Below are 27946 nucleotides of genomic sequence, written 5' to 3'. Positions count from 1 at the left end.
TCCAAGTAAGCCAAGTATAATTTGGTTGCCAAATAGTCTTGGATTATGGAGAACAATTCTTTGTCGATGTAACTTAGTTAAAAATGTAACTTAATCACTACTAAGGAATCTTTTGTTTCTTATCATGATGATTAGCTTAAAAAAGAGAGAAAAAGAAAGGAAATCCCACGTCGGATCATCCAATTATAGAACAACATATGCTAAGATCCAGTATGTTCGAATGGATCATCCCAAGTCATTTCGGTCAACAGCTGCATTTCCTGCCACTGATATCAACTTTTCCATAGTAATAATTTTATTTAAGAATGTATAATTTCTTCTTGGGTTTGGTTATATTGGAATCGCTATAAGGTAGAGCACCCTTTCATAATTATACGATCAAAGTTATAATGAGTTTTTTATTATTTATCACTTTGCGTGTGTGGTTAAAATTTATACTTTACCTTAGAGCAACTTCAAAATAGCCATAGCCTTTTATTTATTTTATTTTTTTGTGGAATGTGTGTTGCAAAGTGTAATAACAACATTATTAATAACCAGAAAAAGAGGGGAGGAGTTAATACTTATAATATTTTCGAATTTAACGCTTGTTACAAATGAACCAGACGCAGCGAGTCCTGTAAATTTTCCCGTTAAATAAATTCAATTGTCTTTACCAAATTTTGACATCTACAAGTGATTTTAGGGAGTCGTTTTCTACAGATGGTTGAGATTTAAAGGGATTTCTGAAGTGATGCGAACAAGAGACTCTTTTCCCCATAGTGAAATGCTGCTATGAGTGGAGTTGACTTGCACCTTAGATTGCCAAATTTCTAAGAGAAGTGAATGGAATTGACCAAAAGACTACCTGTACCCGTAATAAAATTTGTTTGTTGTCTGCATTTGTTGATTACGGTTCCTAGATTTGGTGTCTATTTAGCCATTTATTGACACTGAGATTCAACCAAGCAAATCAAGTTAAAAGATCCAGACAACTTCACCGTTTGGTGCATTCTTAAAGTTGCAAAATACATTAGGATATGCAGATATATTTATAGGACAGCAAACGGGCTTGTAAACAGCCAAGTCTTTGTACTGGGGCTATCATATTTTAAAAGCATATAGACAAAACTTTAATACACTGAAGTATTGTGAGTTAAATATAATTACGATTAGCATTCAGGGATATCTGTTTATTTTCCGAAATTCAGAGGGGGTAAATGCATTTGAGGGTTAAACATGCTGAGATCAAGCTGTGTTTTCGCCAAACTTCTGAGGCATCCTAAAAGACCAAAAAGACAAGCCCCAATCCTCATTTTTCCTCCCTCCCCATAAAGGTAGAAAGTGCACATTAATGCAAGGTGAAAACACAATCTGATTGCATATTGATCCGAACTTTTGCTACTTATAACGTTAATCATTTAATACAACAAAACATTAGAATGTTAACAGGTGACTATCTCTTGCCACTCATGTTTACGTCAGAAGTTGTTCACTCAGTATACAGCAAGAGAATGGACATGGAATAAGAGGGATCACCTGACTCAAATTTGCCATTCCGTGAATTCTATGATGGTTAAAGGCTCACTGATGGCCACTCTCATTCTCCTGCTCCATCTCCTCTGCATCCTCAAAGCGTTGATCATTAATTTGAAGCTGCAGGCAATTTAAATAATGGTATCAATGAGGAAGGCATAGTTAAGGTCTAATATAAATTTCCAGACAAATTCAATTGGCTGCATAGGTCATAGATTATGGGGTGAAAACCGGTGATGAATTGGAATTCAAACAACAAAATAAGACACTAAATCTGAGGGCCAAGAATGAACAACAAGAAAAATGGATGTGTTGAGGCATTCCTGAAGCACATTGTTAGCTAGGTCATTATCACCATTTGAATGACCAATTGGGTTTGTTGGATCCTGAAAAAAATGCCACCCAGGATCTTCCCGTAACGGACATACCAATTATTAAAGAACAAAACATTGGTAAGATTAACAGGAAGGGACGTAATATTTCAAAAGGGAATGGAATCATGTTTGTCACTCCATAACTGTACCCTCGTATCCAGCTGGTCAAGATGTCAAAGTAGGCGATTTTCGAGGAAACAATTTCAATTATCTTCCATTTGGTTCCGGAAGGAGGATTTGTCCTGCAATTCCTCTGGCAGAGAAGATTGTCCCTTATGTATTAGCCAACCTATTGCATCTTTTTGAGTGGAGTTTGCCTGAGGGATGTTATGAAAAAATTTAATATACTTGCAAGCACACGAATCTAGAAATAGAATAGTGGTAACGAGTCAAATTTATAGAGATTGTTATAAATTGAAAAGTCTAATTTAAATTTAAAATTATTATTATTACTAACCTAGTTGAGCAAATTGAGTTTTTAAGGGAAATAAAATTAATTAAAATAAGAAAACAATAAAGCAAATGAGAATTCAATAAGATAAACATTACTAAGGTTTCAAAATCCACCACTATTCAACTAGTAATTATCTAATTATTAATTAATCCCCAATTTTAGAGTGACAACTCGAAATCATTATATGTCATCTCATGGATATAACAATTAAGCCCAATTAAAATTAATCTTGTGTATGTTCTTTTTCTACTTAATAGTATGATATCTAAACATCTCATGTAAACATATTAAATAACAAAGAGTCAAAACTTCATAAACACTCTCTGTAAATAATTTAATGAAAGATACGAAATCAAAGATAATTTTGTATAGACTTCATAAATCTAAGCATAGATTTAATCAACTATTAATCTTAGCGAACAATAATGCATGACGGAATTGGTGAAAAGATTTAATAACATCCAATTAATCATGTAAAATAAGAACCAGAAATATTAAAACACGCATATAGGGGATTAATTAAATAAAAAAGATAATTATTTCATTAAATATGGCTTCATCCTTAACTTCGGTATAAGAAAATTAACTAGACATACTTGAATTGGAAACAATAAAATAAATAAAACCAACCAAGGAAATTAAACTGCTGCTACCAATTTTCTTCTCTGCCTTGCGATTGCGTCTTCTTGCTCCTTCTGGCGGCTGCCCTCTCAAAAGCCAAAGTCAGCTTTTATAGCCTTGAAAATGGGCCACCGATCTTTTCAATTCTCAAGTCAAAAGGCTTGGCCTTTTAATTTGATTTGGTCTTGCACGTGCACTCCAATTAAGCTAAAGCCACCTATGTTGTGGTTAATTTCTTCTTCACGTGGTTGGATCAATTAATTTACTAGCTTCGGTTTCCTCGGCTTCACATCCTCATACATGTATGTCTAATTGCTTCCAAAATCAATTCATCTTTAATGCTTCCTAAATTGAACTTCTTCATATTCTTTTTATCCATAATCTCCAATTAATTTCCTATTCAATAAAATAATTTAATTAATTAAAAATAACAAATAAAAATAACTAACAATTATATAATTAAGGGTAAAATATGTATATATTATATGCTAATCAAGGGAACAAAGTTTTATCTTTCCGATAAGCTTTTAATGGCACTGAAAAAGTCAAAGCCACTTGTGGTCATCCCAACTCCAAGGTCACTCTATGCTTTAAAGCATTGCAATTAATTAATGCTGTTTTAAATTTCAAAGTTCAAATTAAATAGATAATGTCTCGTGCTTTTGTACTGGAATCCAGCAATAATTTGTTTTATAGACTATTAATAAACTGCTCTGTCTATAAACTTCATTTGGTGTGCATGATTTTAAGATTGAATTTACTTAATGTTAATGTGGCCTTTGCCTTGTTTCACCATTCTTCATGAAGCCTTAGGGGGCATATCAATCTGCGCATACTCATCAAATTTAAGAGATTGGTTTTGCCTGGTAATTCCTGTCAGAAAATTGATAGGTGAACCAGACGCACTATTAAAGTGAATTGAGAAATATTAAAACACCAAAATCACATAGGAATATTTTAATTTATGTAGTTTGACTTTTAACCTACATCTATAGGTGAAGGCAGAAAGATAAAACTTTATTAATGAAATGGAAATTACAAGATAGTTATGTCAATCGAGAACAAAAATGAAAATAATTATTATAAAATGGGATAAAACTATGATGCAACTATGGTATCATACCACAGTTGCACCCAGCCATTGGATTCAACCACAGTTGTCACCATAACTGGATCTAATGGCTGAAAGTAACTGTGGTATGGTACCACAGTTGCACTATAACCAGACCCCATAAAATGATACGAAACAGGTCCTAAACTTCTCTTTTTATTTTTATTTGAATTTGTTAGTTTTGACAATTATGTGATCAATTGAATCAAATTAATTTTAGAAAGATAAAATAATTTTAATTCTAAAAAATCTGTACAGAGTTCAAATCTTAATTTACTTATACTCTTATTGAATGAATAGAATTGTAGCTAATGAAGTCACAAACTGAAATTATTGGTCATAATTTTCGATAAAATTGATGATTACGAAATCCTGAGGTTTTGAAAAAGTGAGAAAGGAAAAGGACGTAGAGTGCATTACAAACGTGGACAGAGAAACAAGCTGAAATTTGAAGTTAATTTCTGTTATGTATTTTATAAGTTTTAAAAGGAAAAACTAGAAGTTAAATCCCAACTGTTGAAAAGCTTACATGACTGTGATGCGGTTGTGGATTCGGAAAATCCGTGAAATACGTTTTAAGCTGTGACGTGGTCGTGGAGGTAACATACTGACGATGTACCTTAGCTGATCCTTTTTTACTTTTTTTTAATAAAATATTATTTAATCCCTATATTTTAAAATTAATACTTATTTAGTCTTTATATTTTTAAAAGTATCTCAAAACATCCTTATCGTTAAGTATTGACACCCTTACTATTACTTTTTATTCTTTTTTACTTACTTTTACAATATTCCTCATACAATAATATTTATTCTTTATTAGAAAGAAAAATTAAATTATCAATTTAAACCAAAAATGAAAAATAGAAACAAAAAAAATTATATTATTTTTTTTGAATACTCCACGAGGAGTTAATATATTAATTTTTTTATTAATGTCCAAAAAATTAGTAATTAATTTTTTTTTATTTGTCTTTGTTTTTATTTTATTTTTGAGGTTAAATTGGTAGTTTTATTTTTTTATTAATGTCCAAAAAAGAAACAATATTGCAAAAATGGTAATATTGTAAAAGTAAGGTAAAAGGAATATAAAGTAACAGCAGAGATGTTTTGAAGCATTTTTAAAAATATAAAAACTAAATAAACACTAACCTCAAAATATAAAAACTAAACGAGTTTTTATCTTTTTTTCCCAAAAGGACAATTATTGCAAGGCTTCAAATGTCTTTTCCCTTTTTTTTTTTTTTTTCACTTCGGGTGTTATACTGAAATTTTTGTTATCATGAATAAAAGCTTGTAGTTTTACATAACCAAGTGGAGCTGTGGAGAGTTTGGACACTTCCTCATTATAGAACTGTGACAGCAATATTTTAACCCTTGGGGTAACATAATCATGGCCATGCATGTAATATAATGGTGCATTAGTGGAGGGACCGTTAAATGCTGATTCAAGGTTTGAGAATGTCCGGATTATGGAGAAACTTTAGAGTAGTACCAGGTTAACTATGCAATAAATAAATAATACTATACTAAGTGTATAATTATTTAATTACACGTGTCATTTATATATATTCATTAGTTGTATTATTTTTAATATATCCTAGACTTCTTCCTAATTATGAGAAATCTTAGAGTAGATTATTATATTATTCTGGAGAAACTTTAGAGTAGTATCAGTTTAACTATGCAATAAATAAATAATACTATATTAAGTGTATAATTATTTTAAAGAAGTATTATATAAGTAATAATTATTTTAAATTTACTTATACGTGTCATTTATATATATATATTTATTAGTTGTATTATTTTTAATATATCCTCCTCATTAAGAGAAATCTCAGAGTGGATTATTATATTATTATATTCCGTGTCCAATATCACATATTTGTTTTGTTCTTTAGCTTTATTGCAATATCACGATCACTTCCACTTTATGATTTTTTTCAACAAGAATTTTTAATAATTTTACTTTTTATTTATGTTGCAGTTATTTGAACCTACCGATTTATTTTATGTACCCTCTTTTTAATTAATCTTTTATTATTAATATATTCTTTTGATGAAATTTCCTAATAACCATATTTTCTCTTTCTCTAACTTATTTTCTCTTTCTCCTGCACCTTTAGTTTCTACAAATTTTTACATTTCTTTTTACTGATAGATTGCAAGTAATTTTGATAGATGAGACAAACAACTCAAAATTAAAATAGATATTGTTATAATGGGTAAAAGCTCATTTAATCCCTATATTTTAAGATTAGTATCCATTTAGTCCCTATATTTTAAAAAATACCTCAAAACATCCATGTCGTGAAAGTATTAATACCCCTATCATTACTTTTTATTTCTTTTGGCTTACTTTTACAATATTACCCTTTAATAATAATTTTTTGTTTGGACATTAATAAAAATAAAATAATTAAATTACCAATTTAACCTTAAAAAATAAAAATATATATATATTAATTTTAAGGGTAAAAGCTCGTTTAATCTCTATATTTTAAAGTTAGTGCCCGTTTAGTCTCTATATTTTTAAAAATACCTCAAACCATCCGTATCATTAAATTATTGACACTTTTGCCATTATCTTTTGTTCCTTTTAACTTATTTTTATAATATTGCCCTATTATAATAATTTTTTAGACATTATTAAAAAGAAAAAATAACCCTATTATAATAATTTTTTTAGAGATTATTAAAAAGAAAAAAATAAATTACCAGTTTAACACCAAAAAATAAAAAAAAAATAAAAAATATATATTAATTTTTGTGGAACACACTCTTGAGTTAAAATATTAATTTTTCTAAAAAAATTGATAATGTAATTTTTTACGATATTAATTTTTTAGACATACGTGAGCTTCCACAAAAATTAATATATACCTTTTTTGTTTTTATTTTATTTTTGAGTTTAATTTGATAATTTAATTTTTTATTAAAGAAACATTATTGTAAAAATGTAATATTGTAAAAACAAGTTAAAAATAATAAAAAAATAATGGCATAAGTGTCAATATTTAGTAGCAGGGACGTTTTGAGGTGTTTTTAAAAATACAGAGACTAAATGGACACTAACCTCATAATATAGGGACTAAACAAGCTTTTACTCTGTTATAATTTATCAAGAATAAAGGGGAACAAAATCCACTATCTATATGCAATCTTCACACACCATAAAGAATAAATAATTTTTTTGTCTAAATTTTCAAAAAGAAAAACTAACACCTCTTAATTTATAGTTAAAGGTAATAATATAAATTAACAAATATTTCCATTTAATTTCTATCTAAAGTTAAGAGAGTGTTGTTTAGAGGCAACCATAGTAGAGAGAGAGTTTTGTTATAGCGAGATTGAAGAAGGAAGAAATTAGTGAGGGTAACTTTGAAATTTTAAAAAATTAAAATTTAATAACAAATATGTATTCTTTTAGATGGGTTCAAATGGTCCCACCATTTTATTTAGTTTTGGAACCTCCTCAAGCCATACCCGAGATTCCCAACTAGACAAGGCCATTTTCACTAAACCATGAGCCACGAAGTTACATGATCTCGGAGTATAAACCACCTTATACTGATTCTTCTGGTCTAGCAAAGCTCTAATTTCACAGATTATCCAATCCAACTCTCCCCTACTAGAAATACCTGAGAATAAAATTTGCAACATTCTTTGAATCAGACTCTATAATTAGAGGAGCCAAAACAACATTTGCAGTCATCTTCAAACCCTTTAATATAGATAGAGCTTCAGCAATTTTCGGATCTCCTAAGCAAGGCTTCTTTGATATTGTCGCAGCCATTACAACTCCTTCAGAATTTCTGATAATACATCCTAGGCTAGAAAAACCTCTTTCCTTTTCCACAGCTACATCAGTATTAAGCTTATACCAAAGGAGAATCTGGAGGGTGCCAAATATCAGGTTGAGGAGGAACATTTTGGCATGCGATATATTGACCAAGTAGCCCAGCTTTGGTAGATTCCAATAAAATTTCAGCCCTATTTAAAACTTGGTGGCAATCGTCTCTTGAACTACCATATAAATCCTTATTTCGTGATTTCCAAATTGACCAAGCCATTCCCACAAACAAACAAACTCTTCCTTTGATAAAATTTCAGCCCCTTTTTTACCAAACAAGAGAATGACATATTAGCTGAGCTGGCAAGCCAAGAAAAACAAGGCTTAAGCTTCCAAACTTTCCTCGCATATTTACAAGCAACAAGACTATGATAGGCATCCTCTACGCAGGCATGACATCTTGGACAAAATTCATTATTCAAGATTTTCCTTTTTGCCAAATTATATTGTGTGGGGAGAATGTTTTTTAAGGCTCTCCAAAAAAGCATTTTTATTTTAGGAAGAACTAGGAGGTGCCATATAAATTTCCACCAACTAGCAAGACTCGTCGAACTAGAAGAAAAGTCGGGGAATCTCAATCTCAATGCAACTTAGTACCCACTCTTACCGAATAAACACCATTTCTGTTAAAGTGTCAAGTAAATTATCTCTCGTAAGCACATTAGGTAGTGGAATCTTGAGGATTTTAGCAGAATCAACTGGGAGAAAATATTGTCGAATGAGCTCAACATTCCATCCTCTACTTGTGCTTAACAATTTGGCTACAATGGTGTCTGTAGATAGAGTGTGAGGAGATAAAGGTCCGATTGTATAAGGTCGAGGGATCCAGTTGTGATAATATACAAGAATATCTTTCCCATCACCTACTCTCCATTTCGAACCACTCTTAATTATCTTCCTGCCCTCAAGCAAACTCTTCCAAATGTAAGACGAATTGCTTCTCCGCTTACTCTCAAGAAACCCCGAGTTAGGAAAATATCTGGCTTTTAAAACTTGAGCCACCAAAGAAAATGGTTGAAGAAGGATCTGCCAGCACTGCTTGGCCAAAAGAGCTTGGTTAAAGGCAATTAGATCTCGAAAACTTATGTCGCCTTCATTTTTTGGTTGGAAAATGAACCTCCATGGAAGCCAATGAATACCTTTCGATGTGGAAGAATGACTCCACCAATAATTAGTCACCATATTGTCACGGGATGAGTATTTTGCACAGCAAACCCGTGCGGCACTTAGACAACTTTGTCGAATGTTGCTAAGTAAGCCTTGAGCTTCTCGATTAGCAAGTCTTTGAGTTGTCTTCGCAACTCTTCAAGTTCGGGTGGTGCCATGCGGTAGGGCGCCAAGGCTGGTGGCTTCGCATCTTGTTCCAACTCGATCGTATGATCAACCTCTCGTCGAGGTGGGAGCTTTTTCAAAAGTTCGGGAGGCATCACGTCCTTGAACTTGTTGAGGACTTTTTGTATTTGCGGAGGGACTTGGCTTGGCTTGTTTTTGCAATCTCCTTCCTCGTTTAGTTCCCGAATATAGACCAAGAAGCTTGGGTTCTTCTTGAAAGCCCTTTTGAATTGCATGGCCGAGAGTGTCTTCTCTTTGGACTTGCCTCATTCCATAGGCACCATGCATGCTTTGCTCCCTTCGAGGATGCTAAGGGAGTTCGCAGCAAGCAACGGGAAGGCATGGACTTGATTGAAGAATTCCATGCAGAGGACCATCTTGAAGTCGTCCATGGGCACAATGGAGAAGTCAAGCTTTCTGCTACATGTCCCAAGCGTAATGTGCATGCCTTGTGCGATCCCCGCAATTGGCTTGGCGGGTGAGTTCACCGCTTTCATCGTGCCTCCTTCCTTGGTGGCCTTGAGGCTTAAGCGCTTGGCTTCGTCTACGGACACAAAGTTGTGCGTCGCTCCCGTGTCTAGCAGCGCGCGAACAGACTGGCTTTTTATCTTTGCGCTTACATACATGAGCCCTTTCTTCGTGAGTGTGGGTTGTTGGCGGTTGAGTGCGCCGAGGTGTTGGAGAGAACCCATGCTGAGTTGGGGTTCTTCTGCGGACATAGTGGGGTTGCTCTTGAGTTGGGCTGCAAGAGCGTTGAGTGACTTCTTCTTCGGACAGTCGCGTACCCAATGAGGACCGTTGCAAATGAAGCATGGGCTGCGTGGCTTCGGTGCCTCCTTCTTGCCCTCCGATTTGCCTTGCCCGTTCTTGTTGCTAGGCGGCTTTTTCTGCCCCCAATCTTTGTGGTTGTTGCCCTTGTCCTTGCTACTCTCTCCCACACATTTGCCTTGGTTGGCCTTTTTGTCCTTGGATTGGGTGGAGTATTCGGTGAGCGACTTTGCAATGACGATGGTGTCGTCAAATGTTTGAACACCCTGCCTATCAAGCTCGGTCTTGGCCCAATCCTTGAGGCCATCTTGGAAGTAGAAGAGTGAATCCTTGTCGGACATGTCGCTTATCTCCAACATAAGGGTAGTGAACTCGTTGATGTAGTCCTGAATGCTACCCGATTGTTTAAGGTGACGTAGGCGCGCTCGCGCTTCCTTCTCTGCATTGCTTGGGGCGAACTGCTTTCAGAGTTCTTGCTTGAAGTCGGCCCAAGTATCGATAGTGCAAATGCCCTTGCCCATCTTGCCATGATTGCGACGCCACCATAGTTGTGCAGCGCCTCGAAGATAGGTGGGTGTTGTGCCCACTTTCGATGCCTCATCTCGAACACCCATGGCATCGAAATATTGATCAAAGGAAAACATTGTTTTAGCCCTCTTTGAAGAATTATATGGCCTGTAACTTCCCCATTAACCAGGAGAGAAAATGAGAAGGATGAGACACATCTGTAAATAATCTGTACCCATTGTAAAGAAAAGCCCAGCTTTAACATGACTGCCTTGAGAAAACCCCATTCAATTCTGTTATAGGCTTTACTAACATCCAATTTTAAGGCTACTGAATATTGTTTCGCTCGCCTCTGGTTCCGAATTTTGTGCAGGCATTCATAACCAATAATAATGTTATCTGTAATTAGCCTGCCAGGGACAAAGGCACATTAGTTTGAGGAGATAATCTCTTGCAAAATAGGCTTTAACCAATTAGCTAAAACCTTAGTAATAATTTTGTAAATGACATTGCACAGACTTATGGGTCGAAAATCGCCCACTCTAAGTGGAACTTTAACCTTGGGAATTAATACAACCTGGGCATGATTAATCTTGCGCAAATCTCCACCTTCATAGAGAAAGTTCAGGCATGCATCAGCCACTGAATCACCAATGAAGCTCTAGTATGAGTGAAAAAATGAGACGGGAAAACCATCAAGGCCTAGAGCTTTATTTGGATTCATCTGAAACAAAACATCCCGAACCTCTTCCTTTGTGAACACTTGAGTAAGCATTTCATTCATCTCATTCATAACTTTCGGCTGTAAAAAAACAAGAGCATCCTTTACATTATCTGGTCTTGGATTGGAAGATTGAAAAATACTAGAAGTAATTTATAAATTCTACGTCAACTTCTTCAGGCTCCTCTTTCCATATATTATATCCATCTAGGATGCTTTCAATCAGATTTCGTTGTCTTCTTGAATTTGCTTTCACATCTTGTATTCCTGTCTTTCGCCTATAGCCAAGAGATTCTAGACCTCTGATACCAATATAGCTCATCATTCCTTCATTAAGTCTTCAATATGCCTTTCCAGGTTTTGGATATCAGTCAATCACTGGATGTATGTGCGGCCACTTTTGATGGCCATAAGCTGACAATTGAGCCTTTTTAGCAATTTTTGTTGTTTCCAAAACGCTGGGAGCTCCACTTCTGCCAAGTCGCTCTAATTATTTCTATTCTATTGAGGAAGTTGTCGAGCGGGTTAAGGATATCAGCGACATGCTTGTTACACCAGACTCCACTTATTAAATGCTTGCTGTCATCATATCATCTCCAATAATTCTCATAGTGGAACTGTTTACCCCACTTAGCTCGTTTTTCTCTTAAATTCATTTTCCTTTTAAAAATGTCAATCACGATTGGAAGGTGATCTGACTCGAATGCTTGAATATTAGACACCACAGCCCCCGTAAAGATGTCATTCCAGTCTCTAGTACATAAAAACCAATCGATCCGCTCTTCAATTAACACATCCCCATCCCCATATCTTTTATTTGACCAGGTGAATGGATAACCTTGGCATCCAAGGTCACACACGTCACAATCTTGTAAAGCATCTTTGAAATCACACAGGAAGTTTATATTTTTTGGGATACCTCCTCTTTTCTCATCAGTCTTCAAAATCTCGTTAAAATCGCCTCCACATAGCCAAGGGGCTATTGAAAGCCTAGATAAACTTTGGAATAAGCTCTAGGAATTTTTTTTTTTTTTTTTTGCATTGTTCAGAGTGGCCATAAAATCCTGTAAATCGCCGAGTGAGGTTATCATTGGGCAAAATCAACATATCAATATGGTGCAGATTATAAGACAATATATTGATATTAATACTAGAATTCCAGAGTAAAGCTAACACCCCACTATAACCCAAACAACCCACCTAAAGCCAAAAATCATAATTTAACTTAACTCGAATGATTTTCATTTGATAGGAGTTTCGTTTGGTTTCACTTAAGAAAACAAAATTTGGTTTATACTGGTGGAGAACTTGTTGTAAATCATGGAATGTTCGAGGGTTCCCCAAGCCTCGAACATCCCAACATAAGGCCCTCATTGTGTTAGGCGTGGCTGGAATCCAGCCACCACCATGGAAACATCAGAGGAAACATCTTCTGTACTTTTAACCCCTTTTTTTCCTGGGCCATCTATCGTCATCTCCTCGCTATGTCTTTTCAGATATTCCTGGCCAGCGGAAAAAGAAGTTGTTGAGTTCGTGGAGCATGCTTGCTTCCGGGCTAGTAATTTCCACCGTCTGTGTGCATGGCAACTAGCACTCCCGGATTTGGATTGAGAATTATCGATGATTTGGGTCGAGACCAAACAAGGCTGGGGCACAACATACGGCTTATCTTGTTGGACGTGTGGCGAATGGGCTGGACTAAACTCTGAGATTTCAACTGCGCAACCATTCCTTTCGGCTAGATTTTCCGTAATTCTTGGTTAGGAGATTATCTTTGAGCTCGCTAAGGAATTGGAATTGTTGAGTGCCTCCGTCCAGTCCCTCGCCTTTTTGCTTTCGTTTGTACCTATCTGCACGTGAGCCAACTCACCATGATCGTTCCCCTGTTCCGACTCACGTGGTTTTGGAACTTTCCCCTTCTGTTGCGTCTCCCCTACTTATTCTTTATGGCCATCGTGGTGGCTTTTAACCAAGCGCCATAGCCAACATTTTCTTCTTTTGCATTGTGGGGCATAATCTCGCAATCCTTGTAAGTATGACCAATCATGCCGAATAATAACAGAATTCTGGTAGACGTTCATAAAGCAAAGGTAGCATGATGACATCTCCCTCCTCTACAAAAAGCTTCCCAACAAGTACCCTCTGTAAGGGTTGAGTAATGTTAATCTGTACCCGTACACGGATAAATCTATCAAAACACTCTCCCGTTTGCCCTGAATCTACCTCTTCCACTTCACCAATTAATTTTCCCAAAGCCAGTCATGTTTCTTTATTCATACAAACGATGGGACTGTTATGAATTTGGACCCAAAACGGAGTCTTTGTGAAATAAATTTTAGAAATATCTACCGGCCCCTGCGGCTCTACCAGCGTGATTAGAGAGTTATTAAAATGCCACGGGCCGGCTCTGAGAATCCTTTTCTTGTCAATATTTGAATGAAAATGGAAGATGAAACGATTGTCCCCCAAACTCTCAACAGTAACCCCTTTTATAGTGTTCCACATCTTTTAAATTGCCAAGCGAAAACCTTCTCTATTGATGGCTTTTGCAGAAAAGACCTTACCCACAAGTGAGTTGGTTAACACTTGCTTCTCACTGGTAATAACAGCCTTACCCAATGTGGTTATATCAATGCTCCTCTTCCCCTTTCAGCGAAAGCGACTGGCACCGCCTGACTAAATTTTTTTTTTTTTTAATACTGTTATACAGAATTGTTACTGATATTACATCAAGTATTATAATTAATATTAACAAACAAATTCTACAATTGGGACTTTCTTCGTGGTATATACTCTTTTGAAACGCTGCCCAGATTCTTTAAACCCTCTCAAATATTCGAGAGTTGTCCACTCCACTCACATTTCGTGAGGGATAAACTGGCTCCACTCAATTATTTGATAATTGAGGGAAGATTGTAAATAACCCTCATAAATACTTTTATGGAGGCTCAAACTCTTGCACTCAATATTGTAAGTGTAAGGATTCTCCCACTGGACCAAAGGCCCATTGGTGCCTGACTAAATCTTCTGACTCTATGAGTTAAAACTGAAAGGCGCTGGATAGTCGGTGGAGAGAAATATTCGCAAGGAGTGGATGTGAAGAAAATTCTATCCTGCGCTGAGAGACTAACGAAACACAATTCCAACTATATGGGACAAGCCTTACGCAACAAGGCGTTCACTAGAGCGAACTCTATTTTATTTAGTTTTCTTAAGATTTATTTACACTTGCAATTTCTTAGGTTCTGTGGCTAAGATTTGTTTCTTGATTTTTTTTAGTTTAAGATTTAGATCATTTATCTCTTATTAATATTAATGGATTGGATAGGGTAAAAGCTCATTTAGTCCCCTATATTATAAGGTTAGGGCCATTTAATCTCTGTATTTTTAAAAATAACTCAAAACATCCATAACCTGCCATTATTTTTTATTACTTTTGGCTTGCTTTTAGAATAATATTCTTACAATTATGTTTTTATTTTTTGGACGTTAATAAAAAGATTAGATTACCAATTTCACCTCAAAAAATAAAATAAAAATAAAAAGAATATACATTAATTGGTATTTTTTTTATTAATATCCCAAAAGAAAGAAACATTATTGAAAGAGGGTTTTATTGTAAAAACAAATCAAAACAAATAAAAAATAATGGCATAAATGTCAATAATTTAGTATGGATGTTTCGATATATTTTAAAAATAAAAATAAGGAACTGAATAGTTACTAACCTCATAATATAGAGAGTAAATAAGTTTTTACTCTCAAACTTTCCTTACCAGCATCAACCTTCTTCTTTTTTTTCTTTTGTAGGGACAACTTTCTTTTATTTATTTAGAAATTTTAATTATCCTATACTCCCAACTCTTATTCGTCCATTAAACCTTCCATTTTCTACACGCTTAATTTTAATTCTCATCTATAAATCCTTTTATTGGTATTAATAAAGTTGAATGACTAAAATTTCATTTTGTTTTTTAATTGTCATAAACAATTATAAGAGGGTCTGGAAAAAAAAGTACCGGGCTTTGTAATAATAGTACCGTAGTAGTAGAAGAAGAATTGTTTTAGTTCGTACGAAATTTAAAAGAAAAAAAAAATCATAGCCGCACAATTGGGCCTTATTATCTTACATAATAGATTTACTAACATAAAGCAGATATCATTCGTCAAATTAATTAAACTAATGAAATCGGACGAATGGAAATTAATTGCACAACTAAAGGTAATAAGAGGGCAATCGTGAAGAGGGAATGCGAGTTTGGGTGATTAAACATGAATCGGAAGAAAAAAAATGTCAAATTTTTAAGATACTACACAAGCCCGGCAATTAAGATGCCGACATAACCATTAACAAATTTCCATCCCTTTGAGTATCCATTCTCATTAATTAAATTAACTTAAGAAAATAAGGACTGACTTTTTTCCATCTATCACGGCTATCAATGAAACATTAGCCACAACCACGGTGCCATGGTGAAGCACTCTCTATCAGCTACCCCTTGGGGGGGGGGGGGGGGTGCTAGAACTAGCAGTTTGGAAATTAAATTTAAAAGATTATGATCGAGTTGGTGAGCAAGCAATGAAAGGCAAAGAGGAAACAATGAATGAAGGATATCTGCACAAAAAGAGAAGGGACAACCGGAGCGTCGAACAGGTTAAACTGAGGATTAAAATAAAATGGTCCTTTTTTTTCTCTAGAAAAATACAGTATTTTTAGTATCACCGAAATTTGTTGAACGAAAACTTTCATGTCCTTTTAGGTTGTATCAAAATTATTAAAAGGGATTAAACCGAATTGATTATTCTTGTAACTGGTTTTTAACCGGGTCAAATCAGTTATACCAACTGTAATACTGTTAATTTGCATGTCATTTCTTGAGATGTACAATAACGTAAAGTGACAACGCCCCGCACAATTCTACAAAAGAAACATGTGATGATGTAAAATAAAAGAAGTCATCTTTAGCCTTTTTTTTTTTTTTTTTGTTAAAGTCCGAGAAGGACTTTAATTTTTTAATTTTTCGATATCACTCCTCACTTATTTATACCAGTCATTTGACCAATTATTTCTTGCACCCACACTCGCACTCCTTTTCAGCGAAACAAGTCCCACCGCTTCCTCTTCGTTTGTTTTCCAGGCTTGATAGTATCAAACATGTTATCAAAACTTATCCATAATTTCGTTGGTTTATTCTTTGAATTCAATGAGCGCACAATCACCAGCTCCAGAGTGATACAAATTCTTTTGGCGGCAACATTTGCAATTTCTTGCTATGCATGGCTCATTAAGAAACCAACTAGAAGCACACCGCCGCTGCCACCCGGTCCAAGACCCCTGCCCTTAGTCGGAAACTTCCTTTCTCTTGAACCAAACTTGCATCATTACTTTGGCAAATTGTCCCAAATTTATGGTCCAATCTTCAAATTGCATCTGGGCAGCAAATTGTGCATTGTGATCGGCTCACCTTCACTTGCCAAACAAGTCCTCAAAGAGCATGATGTGGTATTTGCCAACCGTGATCTACCTGCAGCTGCATCAGTTTTAGCATACGGAGGGATGTCTATAGCCGCGAGTCCTGAATGGCCCAAGTTGCGTCAAGTTCTTGTTCGTGAAACTATGAGTAACACAAGCATTAATGCTTCTTCTGCGATTCGTAGACAAGCAGTTTTAAGATCAATGAAGGATGTCAGTGGACGGGTTGGTTCACCTATTAAATTACGTGAGCTGATGTTCTTAACTTTTCTAGATGTAGCAACAAGAATGTTATGGGGGGCTTCAGTGCGAGGAGAGGATTGGGACCCTATCGCGATTCAATTTAGGGAATTAATCGAGGCAATGTTTCAATTGTTGGGTTCGGGAGGCCTTTCTGATCTTTTTCCTCTTCTTGCTCGCTTTGACTTACAGGGACATCAATCCAAAGCAAAAAAGCTTACAGCTCGGTTCGATAGGATTTTCGAGTCATTATTGAGACCTGGTCAGACTGGACAGGACAGGAATGAGGGGAAGTCGAGCAAAGATTTTCTACAAACCTTGTTGGAGCTTCAGCAGCAAGGAGATTATTCCTTATCCACGGACCAAATAAAGGCTATGTTTTTGGTTAATATCTTATCAACTTTTGGTTGCTTTGAAGTATTTTCGGTCTTTTCCTCTTTTGATTTTGTATTGAATTGTTAACACTCAACAGGATATGGCTATTGGAAGTACGGATACAACATCAATCACTGTAGAGTGGGCGATGACAGAGCTGCTGCACAAACCGGAGCTAATGAGAAAAGCCCGCAACGAACTGGAGCAAGTGGTAGCACCTGACAGTGTTGTGGAAGAGTTTCATCTTGCCAGATTGCCTTACTTGGAAGCAATTGTAAAAGAGGCATTGCGATTGCATCCACCCGCGCCGCTTCTAATCACGCGAAGGCCTAGTGCAACAAGCAACTTGTCTGGGTATACAATTCCCAAGGGCTCAACAATTTTCATCAATGCGTGGGCGATACAGACGAATCCTGAGGTATGGGAAAATCCTCAAGATTTTCGACCTGATAGGTTCCTGGAAGATGTCAAGATAGGTGATTTTCAAGGAAACAATTTCAATTATCTTCCATTTGGTTCGGGGAGGAGGGTTTGTCCTGGAATTCCTCTAGCAGAGAAGATTGTTCCTCATGTATTGGCCAACCTGTTGCATCTTTTTGAGTGGAGTTTGCCTGAGGAAACAAAGCTTGATCTTTCCGATAAGCTTTTAATGGCACTGAAAAAGTCAGAGCCACTTGCGGTCATCCCAACTCCAAGATCACTCTCTGCTTTAGAGCATTGCAATTAGTCAATGTTGTTTTCGATTTCAAGCAAATATTGTACCACATTTCATGCTTTTGTACTGGAAGAAAGCAAAAACTTTGTTTTATAGACTGCGAATAAATTGCTTTCTACCATAAACTACGTTTGTTGTGCTTGTACATGATTTCAAGATTTAATGTACTCTTATATTAGTGGCTTTGCCTCGTTTCACCACTCTTCATGAAGCCCTAATGGGGACATCTATCTGAGCAGGACAAGCTCATCAAATCTGAAAGATTTGTTTTGTCTGTAACCTCGAACTAAGAATTTTCTTAAACCAAAATTGCTTTGAGGTGTCGGCATGGCTATTTTGAGGTTTTGATCTTGCTCCCCGCCCCACTCATGTTAGTATAAGTACGTTACATGCTTATAAAGTTCAAATCTCTGCTTTCACCCGTTATCAATACTATCACGTCATAGGAACTAACTTAAAAGACAGAGATGTAGGATCAATTGACTGGCTCAAAATACAAAGAATATAGGGATCAAAATAATGTAATTTACATTCACGCAAGAGTTGTTCTAAATAAGGCAATTATAATTTAGTTGTCAATTATTCTTGGATTATACAGAAACAATTTTTAGTGCCTTTTTGGTACAGTTTCTTGAATAGTTATAAGTGTCTATTTAATTCAATAAGCTCTCATCATAATTTTTGTTATTATTTAATTGTTTTTCTAATAAAGTTTTTCAACCTTAAATAAGCTATTTTGATTCTCTAGAAAAAACTTAAATTTTGGACTTTTGAGAATAGAGGTTGAAAAGTTATTTTTAAATGTTAAAATATTTAAAACACCCTCTACTTATTTAACAATTTTATTTTATTTTTTTTATAATATAACTTTAAAAAATTTATCTATTAAAGTAATTTCATAAATTTTTAACAAAAGCTCTTATTGACAGCCAAATAATTAAAGTTTTTTAGATAAAAACTCTACTTATAAAAATTCTACTAATATAAACTTTACTTGAAAAATTGTATCAAACGAATCCCTAATAGATGTAGGTTGGGTAAAAATGAAACATAACCACTGCTAAGGAATCTCATGTTCATGATTAACTTGGAAAAGAAAAAGAAAAAGAAGATCATCCAATTATAGAACGACATATGCTAGGATCCAGTATGTTCGAATGGATCATCTCCAAGTCATATCGGTCAACAGCTGCACTTCCTGGAACTGACTTCAACTTTCCGCAGTAATAATTTTATTCAAGAATGGATAATTTATTTAATTGTGGAACGTGTGTTGCGAAGCGTAATAACAACGTTATTAATAACCAAAAAAAAGGGCTGCTAATAATTCTAAGAGAAGCGAATGGAATTTTGACCAAAGGACTAGCTGTACGCGTAATAAAATTTGTTTATTGTCTGCATTTTTTGATTACGGTTCTTAGGTTTGGTGTCTAGTTAGCCATTTATTGACACTGACATTCAACCAAGCAAATCAAGTTAAAAAATCTAAGCAACTTCACCATTTGGTGCATTCTTGAAGCTGCAAAATATATTAGGATATGCAGATATATTTAAAGGGCGGCAAACGTACATGTAATTTTAAAAGCATATAGACAAAACTTTAATACACTGAAGTACTGTAGGTTAAAGATAATTACGATTAGCATTGAGGGATATCTGTTTATTTTCCAAAATTCAGAAGAAGGGGGGGGGGGGGGGGGGGGAGAAAAGCCCCCATCTTCATTTTTCCTGCCTCCCCATGAAGGTAGAAAGCGCCACATTAATGCAAGGTGAAAACACAATCTGATTGCATATTGATCCGAACTTTTGCTACTTATAATGTTAATCATTTAATACAACAAAACATTAGAATGTTAACAGGTGACTACCTCATGCCACTCATGTTTACATCAGAAGTTGTTCGCTCAGTATACAGCAAGAGAATGGACATGGATTAAGAGGGAACACCTGACTCAAATTTGCCACTCTGTGAATTCTATGATGGTTGAAGGCTCACTGATGGTCACTCTCATTCTCCTGCTCCATCTCCTCTGCATCCTCAAAGCGTTGATCATTAATTTGAAGCTGCAGGCAATTTGAATGGTATCAATGAGGAAGGCATAGTTGAGGTCTAATATAAATTTCCAGACAAATTCAATTGGCTGCGTAGGTCATAGATAATGGGGTGAAAACCAGTAATGAATTGGAATTCAAACAACAAAATAAGACACTAAATCTGACGGCCAAGAATGAACAACAAGAAAAATGGATGTGTTAAGGCATACCCGAAGCACATTGTTAGCTAGGTCATTATCACCGTTTGAATGACCAATTGGGTTTGTTGGATCCTGAAAAAAATGCCACCCAGGATCTTCCCCTAACGGACATAACAATTATTAAAGAACAAAACATTGGTAAGAATAACGGGAAGGAACATAATATTTCAAAAGGGAACCATGTTTGCCACTACATACCTGTACCCTCGTTTTCCAGCTGGTCAGCACTAAAAACCCAATTGTGCCCTTCTTCTTCCTCTGATGAAGGCATATGAAGATGCAGAAATTAGTGTGCGACTAATGAACATACATAATAAATAAAATTTGCTACTTGACTATTGTAATATTTATATGAGAGCAAGCTCACCTTCTATAGGTTCAGGATTGAGCTCGGCACACTCGCAAAAAATCTCAAACAGATTATCCACTACAACACACCAATGAAGACGATGGTCTATGGTTAATACTTTACATTAAATAGCAAGCAAGATGCATCCAGAAAACATAGAGATAGCAGCATAAAGACCACAAAAAGAATTCATCTGTCACAGACAAGATTGAAAAATTACATTGGCTAGCATCTGAAGGAACAAGTCTCATCTCCGTGACCTTCGATAAGTCTAAAGCTTCAACAGATTCGTTATCTGACCCCTCATCCACATCTTCATCATCATCTTCAGTCTCAATCTTTGGAAAAAAAAAAAAAAGCAAAACATTGATCAGAAATAGCAGCACCGAAAGCAAAGAAATTTTTCACACTAACTTGAAAAAATAAATTAAAGGTGCCCAATCATTTTCCAGAGTAAAATAACAATAGAATACAAATATAAAATGCAAATTAGTTTCGACAGAAAGATAAACAAGTAAACAATAATTCATGCAATAGGGCATTCCAATGTACATTGACACAAATAACAAAAAAAGAAATAACAGGAAAACCTGAGTGTAAATACAAGGAGAGGGATAGGCCTCCGGATCCCTCGACACAGCATGAAGAGAAAGAGACAAGAAATCAACCGCATAACCTTTAGCTCTATCAACATCACTCAACCACACAACCTGCCTGCAAAAGCCAATCACCACAGTTCTGTCTATTATTATACAATTTCAAAAACAGCATTTGGAGAATTAAAACGCAAAATCATTTAGTCAAGCTATCAGACACACACAATTTAAAATATTAAAAATATAATTAAAAAAGATTAAAAAAAACTAATTTCTGGTTTTCATTCAACGAAACAACTTCGTAAAACTTTACCGAACAGACAATAAATTGCAAACTCTATTTTCCTTTTTTAAATAAAACCTCAGCACAACATGGCAAAATGGTACCTTCTGAATATTAAATAGTGAACTAGAGAATCTTTATTTTTTTTTCTATCAAAAAAATAATAATAATTCGCAAGAAGAGTGAAAGAGAGAGTACTTAGAAGTGATATAGAGAGTGCCGGGAGACTCCGGAGCGCGGGTTCCAACGACGATGGAGACGGAGGGCTGCACGCGTATCAGCTCCTCGCCGTTTTCGGTATCAAGAATCGGCTCTCCGGCACCGTCGCCTGTTCTCTGAGTGAATTGTCTAAGCCCTACCACCATTTTCACTTAAACCCTAATTTCTCTTCGATTCCGTTGCCCAGGTTTTTGGCTTTTTTTTTTAATTTAATTTTATTTTATTTTATTTTACTCTAATTGCGCTTTTGTCAAAATGCGCGCGCCTTTGTGGAGTTGCGGTGTGTGGTTGATCTGGAACATAAGATGGATAGTAGCTATGGGCTTGACGAAGGCCCAAGGCCCATGTCCCAACCGCACCGCTCATTCATTTTTGCCTTTTAAACAAAGATAAAATAATCTTCTATCTTCAGGATTGCCCAAAGCCAATTCTATTCCAGTGCAACACTCGGAGAATCTGATTATATCAACCTTCTATTTTATCTAACAATCTTTTTTAATATTCAATTTTTCTTAAACGTTTTTACGGCGCAATTATAAATTTACTTTCAAACAACGAGGAGAATTCTCCCTCAAATAGGCGGCCTAATTGGCTTTTCATATGGCCTTTATTTGTTTTTATTTTTTATTCATCCTCTATTTTTAAGCTACGGCATTACTTATTTTATTTCCAGTTCCATTCCTCTTCAACTTCTAGTGATGCCATGCTAGAACGTATTTGAAAATTTGAGGCGTTGATAGTGGAGACAACCAGGAATGGATCCTTTCTAACAATGTCCTTTTTGAAAATTCAAATATCTGAATCAGCACCGTTTTGGCTGGTATAGTTATCAAAGTATTAAATTATTTCTTCCAATTCGATAATACTACTAAAAAGTAATAACCTATTTCATGCACAACGGCAGATGTATCTCTCAAAACAGAACATCTCTTAGCGAATATAAAGTGCATCAAAAATACAAAATTTCGAAAGGAAACAAAACGTTAGGCAACAAAATCAAAAACAAGTTCCAAATTTCTGTTTCTCCAAGACTAAATCTTTCCAAAAAAACTATGAATAAAGGTCTTACATCTGAACTTATACTAATCCAGCATAAAATCATCAGGCTCCTTAAAGAGTGTTGTGATACCAACAAAGGGTATCACAAACAACGCCTAGCATCTTGCTTAGCCTAAGCCACAAGTGTGCTGGCGGTAGTAGACTCACTGCAAGACAAAGGTAGATCCAGTGAGTTGATGATAAAAGTTAAAATCAGAATAGTTAGGTCAGCATATTTACTTATCACAAAGTGAACCGATCACGAGGAACCCTGCAGGCTTCATAGCTTAATTGAAAGCCAAAGGTCAATTTTTGAAAAAGAAACATTGTTACATACAGACATGAAATTATCAAAACATGTATGCCATGTTTGTTACAACCATGTGGACAAGGAACCACCCTTCAATAAGAGGGATAACATGAGCATTTGCGTACAGGCATATGCATGTGCACTCAGCCATACATGAAAATTCCATACAGTAATAACTCAACCACTACATCACTTCTTCCCTACACATGACACATTTTGAAAGAAAACATAGGCCAAAACAATATACATAAAGAAGCTCAAAATGCAGTTAGGTTATGAGAAATCCTTTTGCACCAAGCTCGGAGACAATAGGATACCAATGCTCATGTAAGGTAAGTGTGTCATAGATTTTAGCATCATTGCTCTGCACACGTATCAACATGTTCCAATGCACAGAAAAAGAAATAACAACATAACAACAGGTAACAAGCTTCAGAAACCAAATACATAATTAGATTATTAATAACAGCTTAATTGCATCTTCTAATCAAAGCATCAATTCCAACAAACTAAACAAACAAGCAACATTCAGATAGATACTCACAAGCAAAACCAATTAGAAACAATATATAATACTGTTGAGAGCAAGCAAAACCACACAATTCTAAAATATCAATTTAAAAAATTTTGAAAAATGCAGTGTCGCAGCAACAGAATATTTGGCTTACTATTTCCAGACAGGAGGAAGCTTCTTGGTTTTCTTGTAGTAGCGAGCAAGCCTGTGAATCCTGCTTTCAACAAGAATCAAGCGGAACTTGGAATCCTTGTCCTTCCTGTTCCTTTCCAAATGCTTCCTAATAGCAACAGCCTTCTTGATGAGGTGGTACAGATCCTCAGGAATTTCAGGTGCGAGTCCTAAAAATCAACAACCAAAATCATTTCAAAGCAAATTTCCAGGGGAAAAAATGACAACTGTTAATCAATTAATGAAACAATTTAAAGACAGAAATGATTAACATTCCCATTTTGAAATCACGGAAATAATAATCCAAGCAGAACTCGAATCTGAGAAACTGAAAGTGACACTAGCAACTTTTACCGGATTAAAAGCACACACAAAATCATAAAACAAGTAGGTTTATTTTTATTTACCATGTGCCTTGAGGATACGCAAAATCTTGCTTCCAGTAACGCTCTTAACCTGGGCAATACCGTGAGAGTCACGAAGAATAACACCAATCTGTGATGGAGTCAAGCCCTTCTTTGCAAACTTACAGATGTTATCCTCAACCTAATATACAAAGAACACCATCATCATAACAAAATTTCACAATCCCACACACAATAAAATAAAATAAAATAAAATAATCCCAGTTCAATTGAATTTAAATAAAACTCACATCTTGGCTGGAAATCTTGAGCCAACTTGGTGGTGTTCTCTTGTAAGGCAAAGCTGAAGCAGAAATACCCTTACTGAGACGAACAACAACAAAAAAAAAAGAATCACATAATCAGATTCTGCAAATGGTTACGTATTCATATGTTTGTGAATGTAGAGGAAAAGTGAATAAAGAGACCCACCCGCGACTGTGCATACGACCCATGGTGACGGCGACGGCGGTGAGCTTTGTGTTCAACTTTGTACTGCAACAAGCCGCACCAAACCCTAGCTTCTTTATCAGATGATGATAAGTTTAGGGTTTATATAATATACAACATTTTGCTCACGAGTCTTCGGCTTACCACTTTTCTTTTGTTTAAATGACTAATATGTCCGCACTCCCTTGGGCTTTATAGGTTTTAAAAAGCCCATGTACTACTTTAATGGGTTCGTTAGGGATCTTCCTTGGCCCGTCAGATAACCCAAAAAAGGAAATTTTATAGCCCATTTCTAGTTTACCAAAATAAAAACTTAATCCGATTTTAATCGGTTGTAGTCCGCTTTGAAGTTTTTTGGACCGACACTTGAAAGGTGATTGACAATCACTCCTCGAGTGATGAGAGTAAATTTTTTTTCCTTCATTTATAGGTTGTTTTAAGCCGAGCTTTTTGAGTTAAGTTTTAACTGTTAACACATTGATATAAGTTTTGATAGGACTTTTAATACACCTATCAATATGTATTTTGTAATATAATATTAGAAATTTCGCTATTCCTTTGTAACAAAAATGTTACTAAAACTAAACTTAAAACAAAGATTCTATTTTTTTTTTATCCTCTCCATTAATTGTATGCCTCCAATATTCTAGAGTAAATATCTTCAATTAAAAAATCACGTTCGTCCTCTTAACCACTTCTGTTTTACCCATGAATTACCGTGTTGCTTTCAAATTATGTTTATAATTTTCTTTTATTTTCTAAATACGGGCGATCAAAACTTTATTTAAAGTGTGATGTTACATTAAATAAAGTTTGAAAGTTCAAAATATAACAAGAAAAGAAAACGAAAATGAGTTATGATTTTAATCATCAAAGACATGGCAATGGACACCAAATCAATTTTACTTGGGAAATTTTTAGTGATTGTTAGTCATCATAACTCATAATGAAAGTGTGATCTTTAATAAAAGTGCGATCTTCTTTGTACTTGAAAATCTAACTAATGAGTGGTATGTATCATAGCAAAGTGTGTCTTTCAACATGCTAACAGTGAAGTAAGCATTAAAAAGCAAAAGAGAAGAGTGAAGGGAATATGATATGAAATATGCTATACAATAATCTTATTTAAATTCACCATATGAAGGGCTACATCTGCCGAGAGCATCTCCTCTAGGCTGCCTTTTTTCTGCATCTTATACCTCTTGAGCATGGACAAAGAAAGCCAAGAGAATCTAATCATCATGTTTGCTTTGAAATTTTTTCGACCATTTGGCTTTGGAAAGGATAAAGAAAATCAAGAGGTGTAGACCCCCCAACCCCCGAACCGAACCAAAAAAAAAAAAAAAAAAGCAGCAGCTTCTACAGGATATCCCTAGCATATGCCAATTAATGGTTTATTCTGCCTGCTGCAAAAACCCTAGCTAATTGCAGCGCTTATAAAGCTCGTCCAAAGGTTGACGGTAAGACTCAGAAGCAATTAGAGAAACTTAATTGTTATAATATATTCTGATACTGTTATCATAAGCAAAGCAGTTTTAGGGCACCTCTTACTTGGCATGCAATGGTGATTTATTGGTGCAATAATCAGCATTATATTGGTTAATTCTATACCAATCCCACTGATATGCCAAAGGAGAGTTGCCCTGTGACTGCTTCAGCTTAATATATAATATCCTATGCATGCATAAGTTACACAGTTATGAAGATGATATTCCAAGGTTGAAGAAGGCTCAGCAAACATATAATGCTTCAGGTACTTTGGTTTAATATTACTTCATATATTGTCTCGTCTTTTCTGTAGTTAATAAATTCTCTACTTCAACTACTCATGTTACATCTACTGATAAAATGTCATGCTAGAGATTAAGAGGAGAGAATTGCGCCATCTAATTCCATAATTATATGGTAAAAAAGCGAACGTTGCAGCGATCATGAATCACTTTCCAGCCAATTAATTAACCATTTTGAGAATTAAGCAGCTTCAAGCCTAGCTAGCTTCAATGGCTAAAATAATAGCAAAAGTTCTGGCATAAAAGGAGTTCTGAAGTCTCGATGGCATCGGAAAACAAGGACAGAAAAACTGCCACAACAAGATTATGAAGTCTCCGGATTTGTTTTTGCAAGTTGAATGCTACATAAATGGGGAATAACCACTTATAGAAAGCTTGGATGATAATTGCTCAAATAATTAAATTAAAAATGTAGATTTTTTTTTTTTTTTTGGTGTGAGTGGTTCGGCACTCTCACTTCTTAAGAGAGATCAGGGGTTCAAGTCCCTCTCTTGTACGAAGTCACCACTTTGGCCAGCACTTTATCCCTTATGGGCCGACCCGGTGCGAGCGGGAATTAGTCTGGGTTGTGGTACGAGCTTAAATGTGCCTCCCACAGTTGGGGCCCACTAAGGACCACCTTGTGGTTCAGACAAAAAAAAATGTAGATTTTTTTTGGAACATAAAAAAGATATTTGTTTTGTTCATTAAAAGAAAAAGAACAAGAATTTTTTTTTTTTAGAAATTAAAGCAAATTTATGTTTGAAACTGTGTCAAAATTAAAAAGCAATAATTTCTGTACCGGGAGTGAAGCGTTATTCAGCTTGGTAAATAAGCAAGTCAATTGCTTGTGCTGCTCGAGAGGCTAAAGACATTCAAGAACCACTCGTGAGAATTTCTATTGAAAGGCAAAACAAACTAGCTAGGTCAGCCTGTGAAATTATGCGACAACAGATTATCTATAATTATAATTAACTTATGGCATTAATCAGATCCAATGAAGTCCTTTCTTCTTTGAAAACTGTTAGGGAAATCACTTAACCTAAAGCCTAAGTTGATAGATAAAAATTTCAATGAAGGACGACAAATGAATTAAAAAGATGAGGGTCGAAACAATGTTCATTTGACCTTAAATCGTTAAGGTGTTTAATTATATTGTCCTAATTTTCTAAATGAAAAAGACAAGCCTAATATTTTTATGATGAGTAGCCCAAAGTCCATAGAGACCCTGCACATAAGTATCAAAAGCTCGGAGACCAAATCACGGAAAGACATAAGATAGCGTGATGAACTGACAAGCTAAGGCTTAAACATGAAGGCTGTATCATCAATTTCATCGAGACATGCATGCAATATTCCAACCTAATTTCAACAGAAGCTAGGTTTCTATAGACACCTTGCAACTCCAGTCACATAATCAAATTGAAGACATATTGTCAATCAACTAGCTAGCCAAGACAAGATTGTAATAGCTCAAAGCTAACATCACAATTTTTGTGCCGCTACACCTATACATAATTCAGCTA

At 35.3% G+C, this 27946-nt stretch overlaps 3 protein-coding genes and 1 non-coding gene across 5 annotated transcripts; 2 read left to right on the top strand and 2 right to left on the bottom strand.

The window, feature by feature from the left end:
• Nucleotides 1-1336: 1336 nt before the first annotated feature.
• On the bottom strand, nucleotides 1337-22002 carry LOC102619652 (chloride conductance regulatory protein ICln). Of its 2 annotated transcripts, none has more exons than XM_052433089.1 (7): nucleotides 21744-22002; nucleotides 21257-21380; nucleotides 20887-21004; nucleotides 20685-20744; nucleotides 20516-20575; nucleotides 20327-20418; nucleotides 1337-1635 (listed from the first exon to the last, which is right to left on the bottom strand). In XM_052433089.1, exons 1-7 carry the CDS (start codon nucleotides 21908-21910, stop codon nucleotides 1564-1566), a joined length of 693 nt encoding a protein of 230 aa, XP_052289049.1. In that variant the 5' UTR covers nucleotides 21911-22002; the 3' UTR covers nucleotides 1337-1563. The 2 variants fall into 2 exon arrangements, with proteins under 2 accessions (XP_052289049.1, XP_006490239.2); XM_006490176.4 differs by lacking the exon at nucleotides 1337-1635 and adding an exon at nucleotides 19822-20126 and having other exon boundaries at nucleotides 21744-21998.
• LOC127899633 (ferruginol synthase-like) lies at nucleotides 16318-18256 on the top strand. Its single transcript, XM_052433088.1, has 2 exons — nucleotides 16318-17356; nucleotides 17445-18256. Exons 1-2 carry the CDS (start codon nucleotides 16415-16417, stop codon nucleotides 18072-18074), a joined length of 1572 nt encoding a protein of 523 aa, XP_052289048.1. The 5' UTR covers nucleotides 16318-16414; the 3' UTR covers nucleotides 18075-18256.
• A 669-nt stretch (nucleotides 22003-22671) lies between the features above and the next one.
• Nucleotides 22672-24799, bottom strand: LOC102619943 (40S ribosomal protein S13). Its single transcript, XM_006490177.4, has 5 exons — nucleotides 24634-24799; nucleotides 24453-24525; nucleotides 24205-24343; nucleotides 23781-23967; nucleotides 22672-22969 (listed from the first exon to the last, which is right to left on the bottom strand). The coding sequence occupies exons 1-5, from the start codon at nucleotides 24654-24656 to the stop codon at nucleotides 22936-22938; spliced, it is 456 nt and encodes a 151-aa protein (XP_006490240.1). The 5' UTR covers nucleotides 24657-24799; the 3' UTR covers nucleotides 22672-22935.
• Nucleotides 24800-26177: 1378 nt separating this feature from the next.
• MIR399D (microRNA MIR399d) lies at nucleotides 26178-26307 on the top strand. Its single transcript, NR_129318.1, is given in 1 exon segment — nucleotides 26178-26307. It is a non-coding gene; the product is annotated as a microRNA MIR399d (primary transcript).
• Nucleotides 26308-27946: the final 1639 nt, after the last annotated feature.

The sequence above is a fragment of the Citrus sinensis genome, chromosome 9, assembly GCF_022201045.2.
Source record: "Citrus sinensis cultivar Valencia sweet orange chromosome 9, DVS_A1.0, whole genome shotgun sequence".
Lineage (NCBI taxonomy): Eukaryota > Viridiplantae > Streptophyta > Magnoliopsida > Sapindales > Rutaceae > Citrus > Citrus sinensis.
This window is presented reverse-complemented; position numbering and strand designations above follow the sequence as displayed.

Bases quoted from the DNA above. Each gene is read 5' to 3' on its own strand.
- LOC127899633 (XM_052433088.1), top strand. From the start codon at position 16,415: ATGTTATCAAAACTTATCCATAATTTCGTTGGTTTATTCTTTGAATTC. The intron at 17,357-17,444 runs GTTAATATCTTA...AACACTCAACAG, and splicing joins AAATAAAGGCTATGTTTTTG to GATATGGCTATTGGAAGTAC.
- LOC102619652 (XM_052433089.1), bottom strand. From the start codon at position 21,910: ATGGTGGTAGGGCTTAGACAATTCACTCAGAGAACAGGCGACGGTGCC. The intron at 20,576-20,684 runs GTGAGCTTGCTC...TGCCTTCATCAG, and splicing joins CAATCCTGAACCTATAGAAG to AGGAAGAAGAAGGGCACAAT. The intron at 20,419-20,515 runs GTATGTAGTGGC...TATGTCCGTTAG, and splicing joins GCTGGAAAACGAGGGTACAG to GGGAAGATCCTGGGTGGCAT.
- LOC102619943 (XM_006490177.4), bottom strand. From the start codon at position 24,656: ATGGGTCGTATGCACAGTCGCGG. The intron at 24,344-24,452 runs GTGAGTTTTATT...TTTGTATATTAG, and splicing joins TCAAGATTTCCAGCCAAGAT to GTTGAGGATAACATCTGTAA. The intron at 23,968-24,204 runs GTAAATAAAAAT...GTTGATTTTTAG, and splicing joins GCGTATCCTCAAGGCACATG to GACTCGCACCTGAAATTCCT.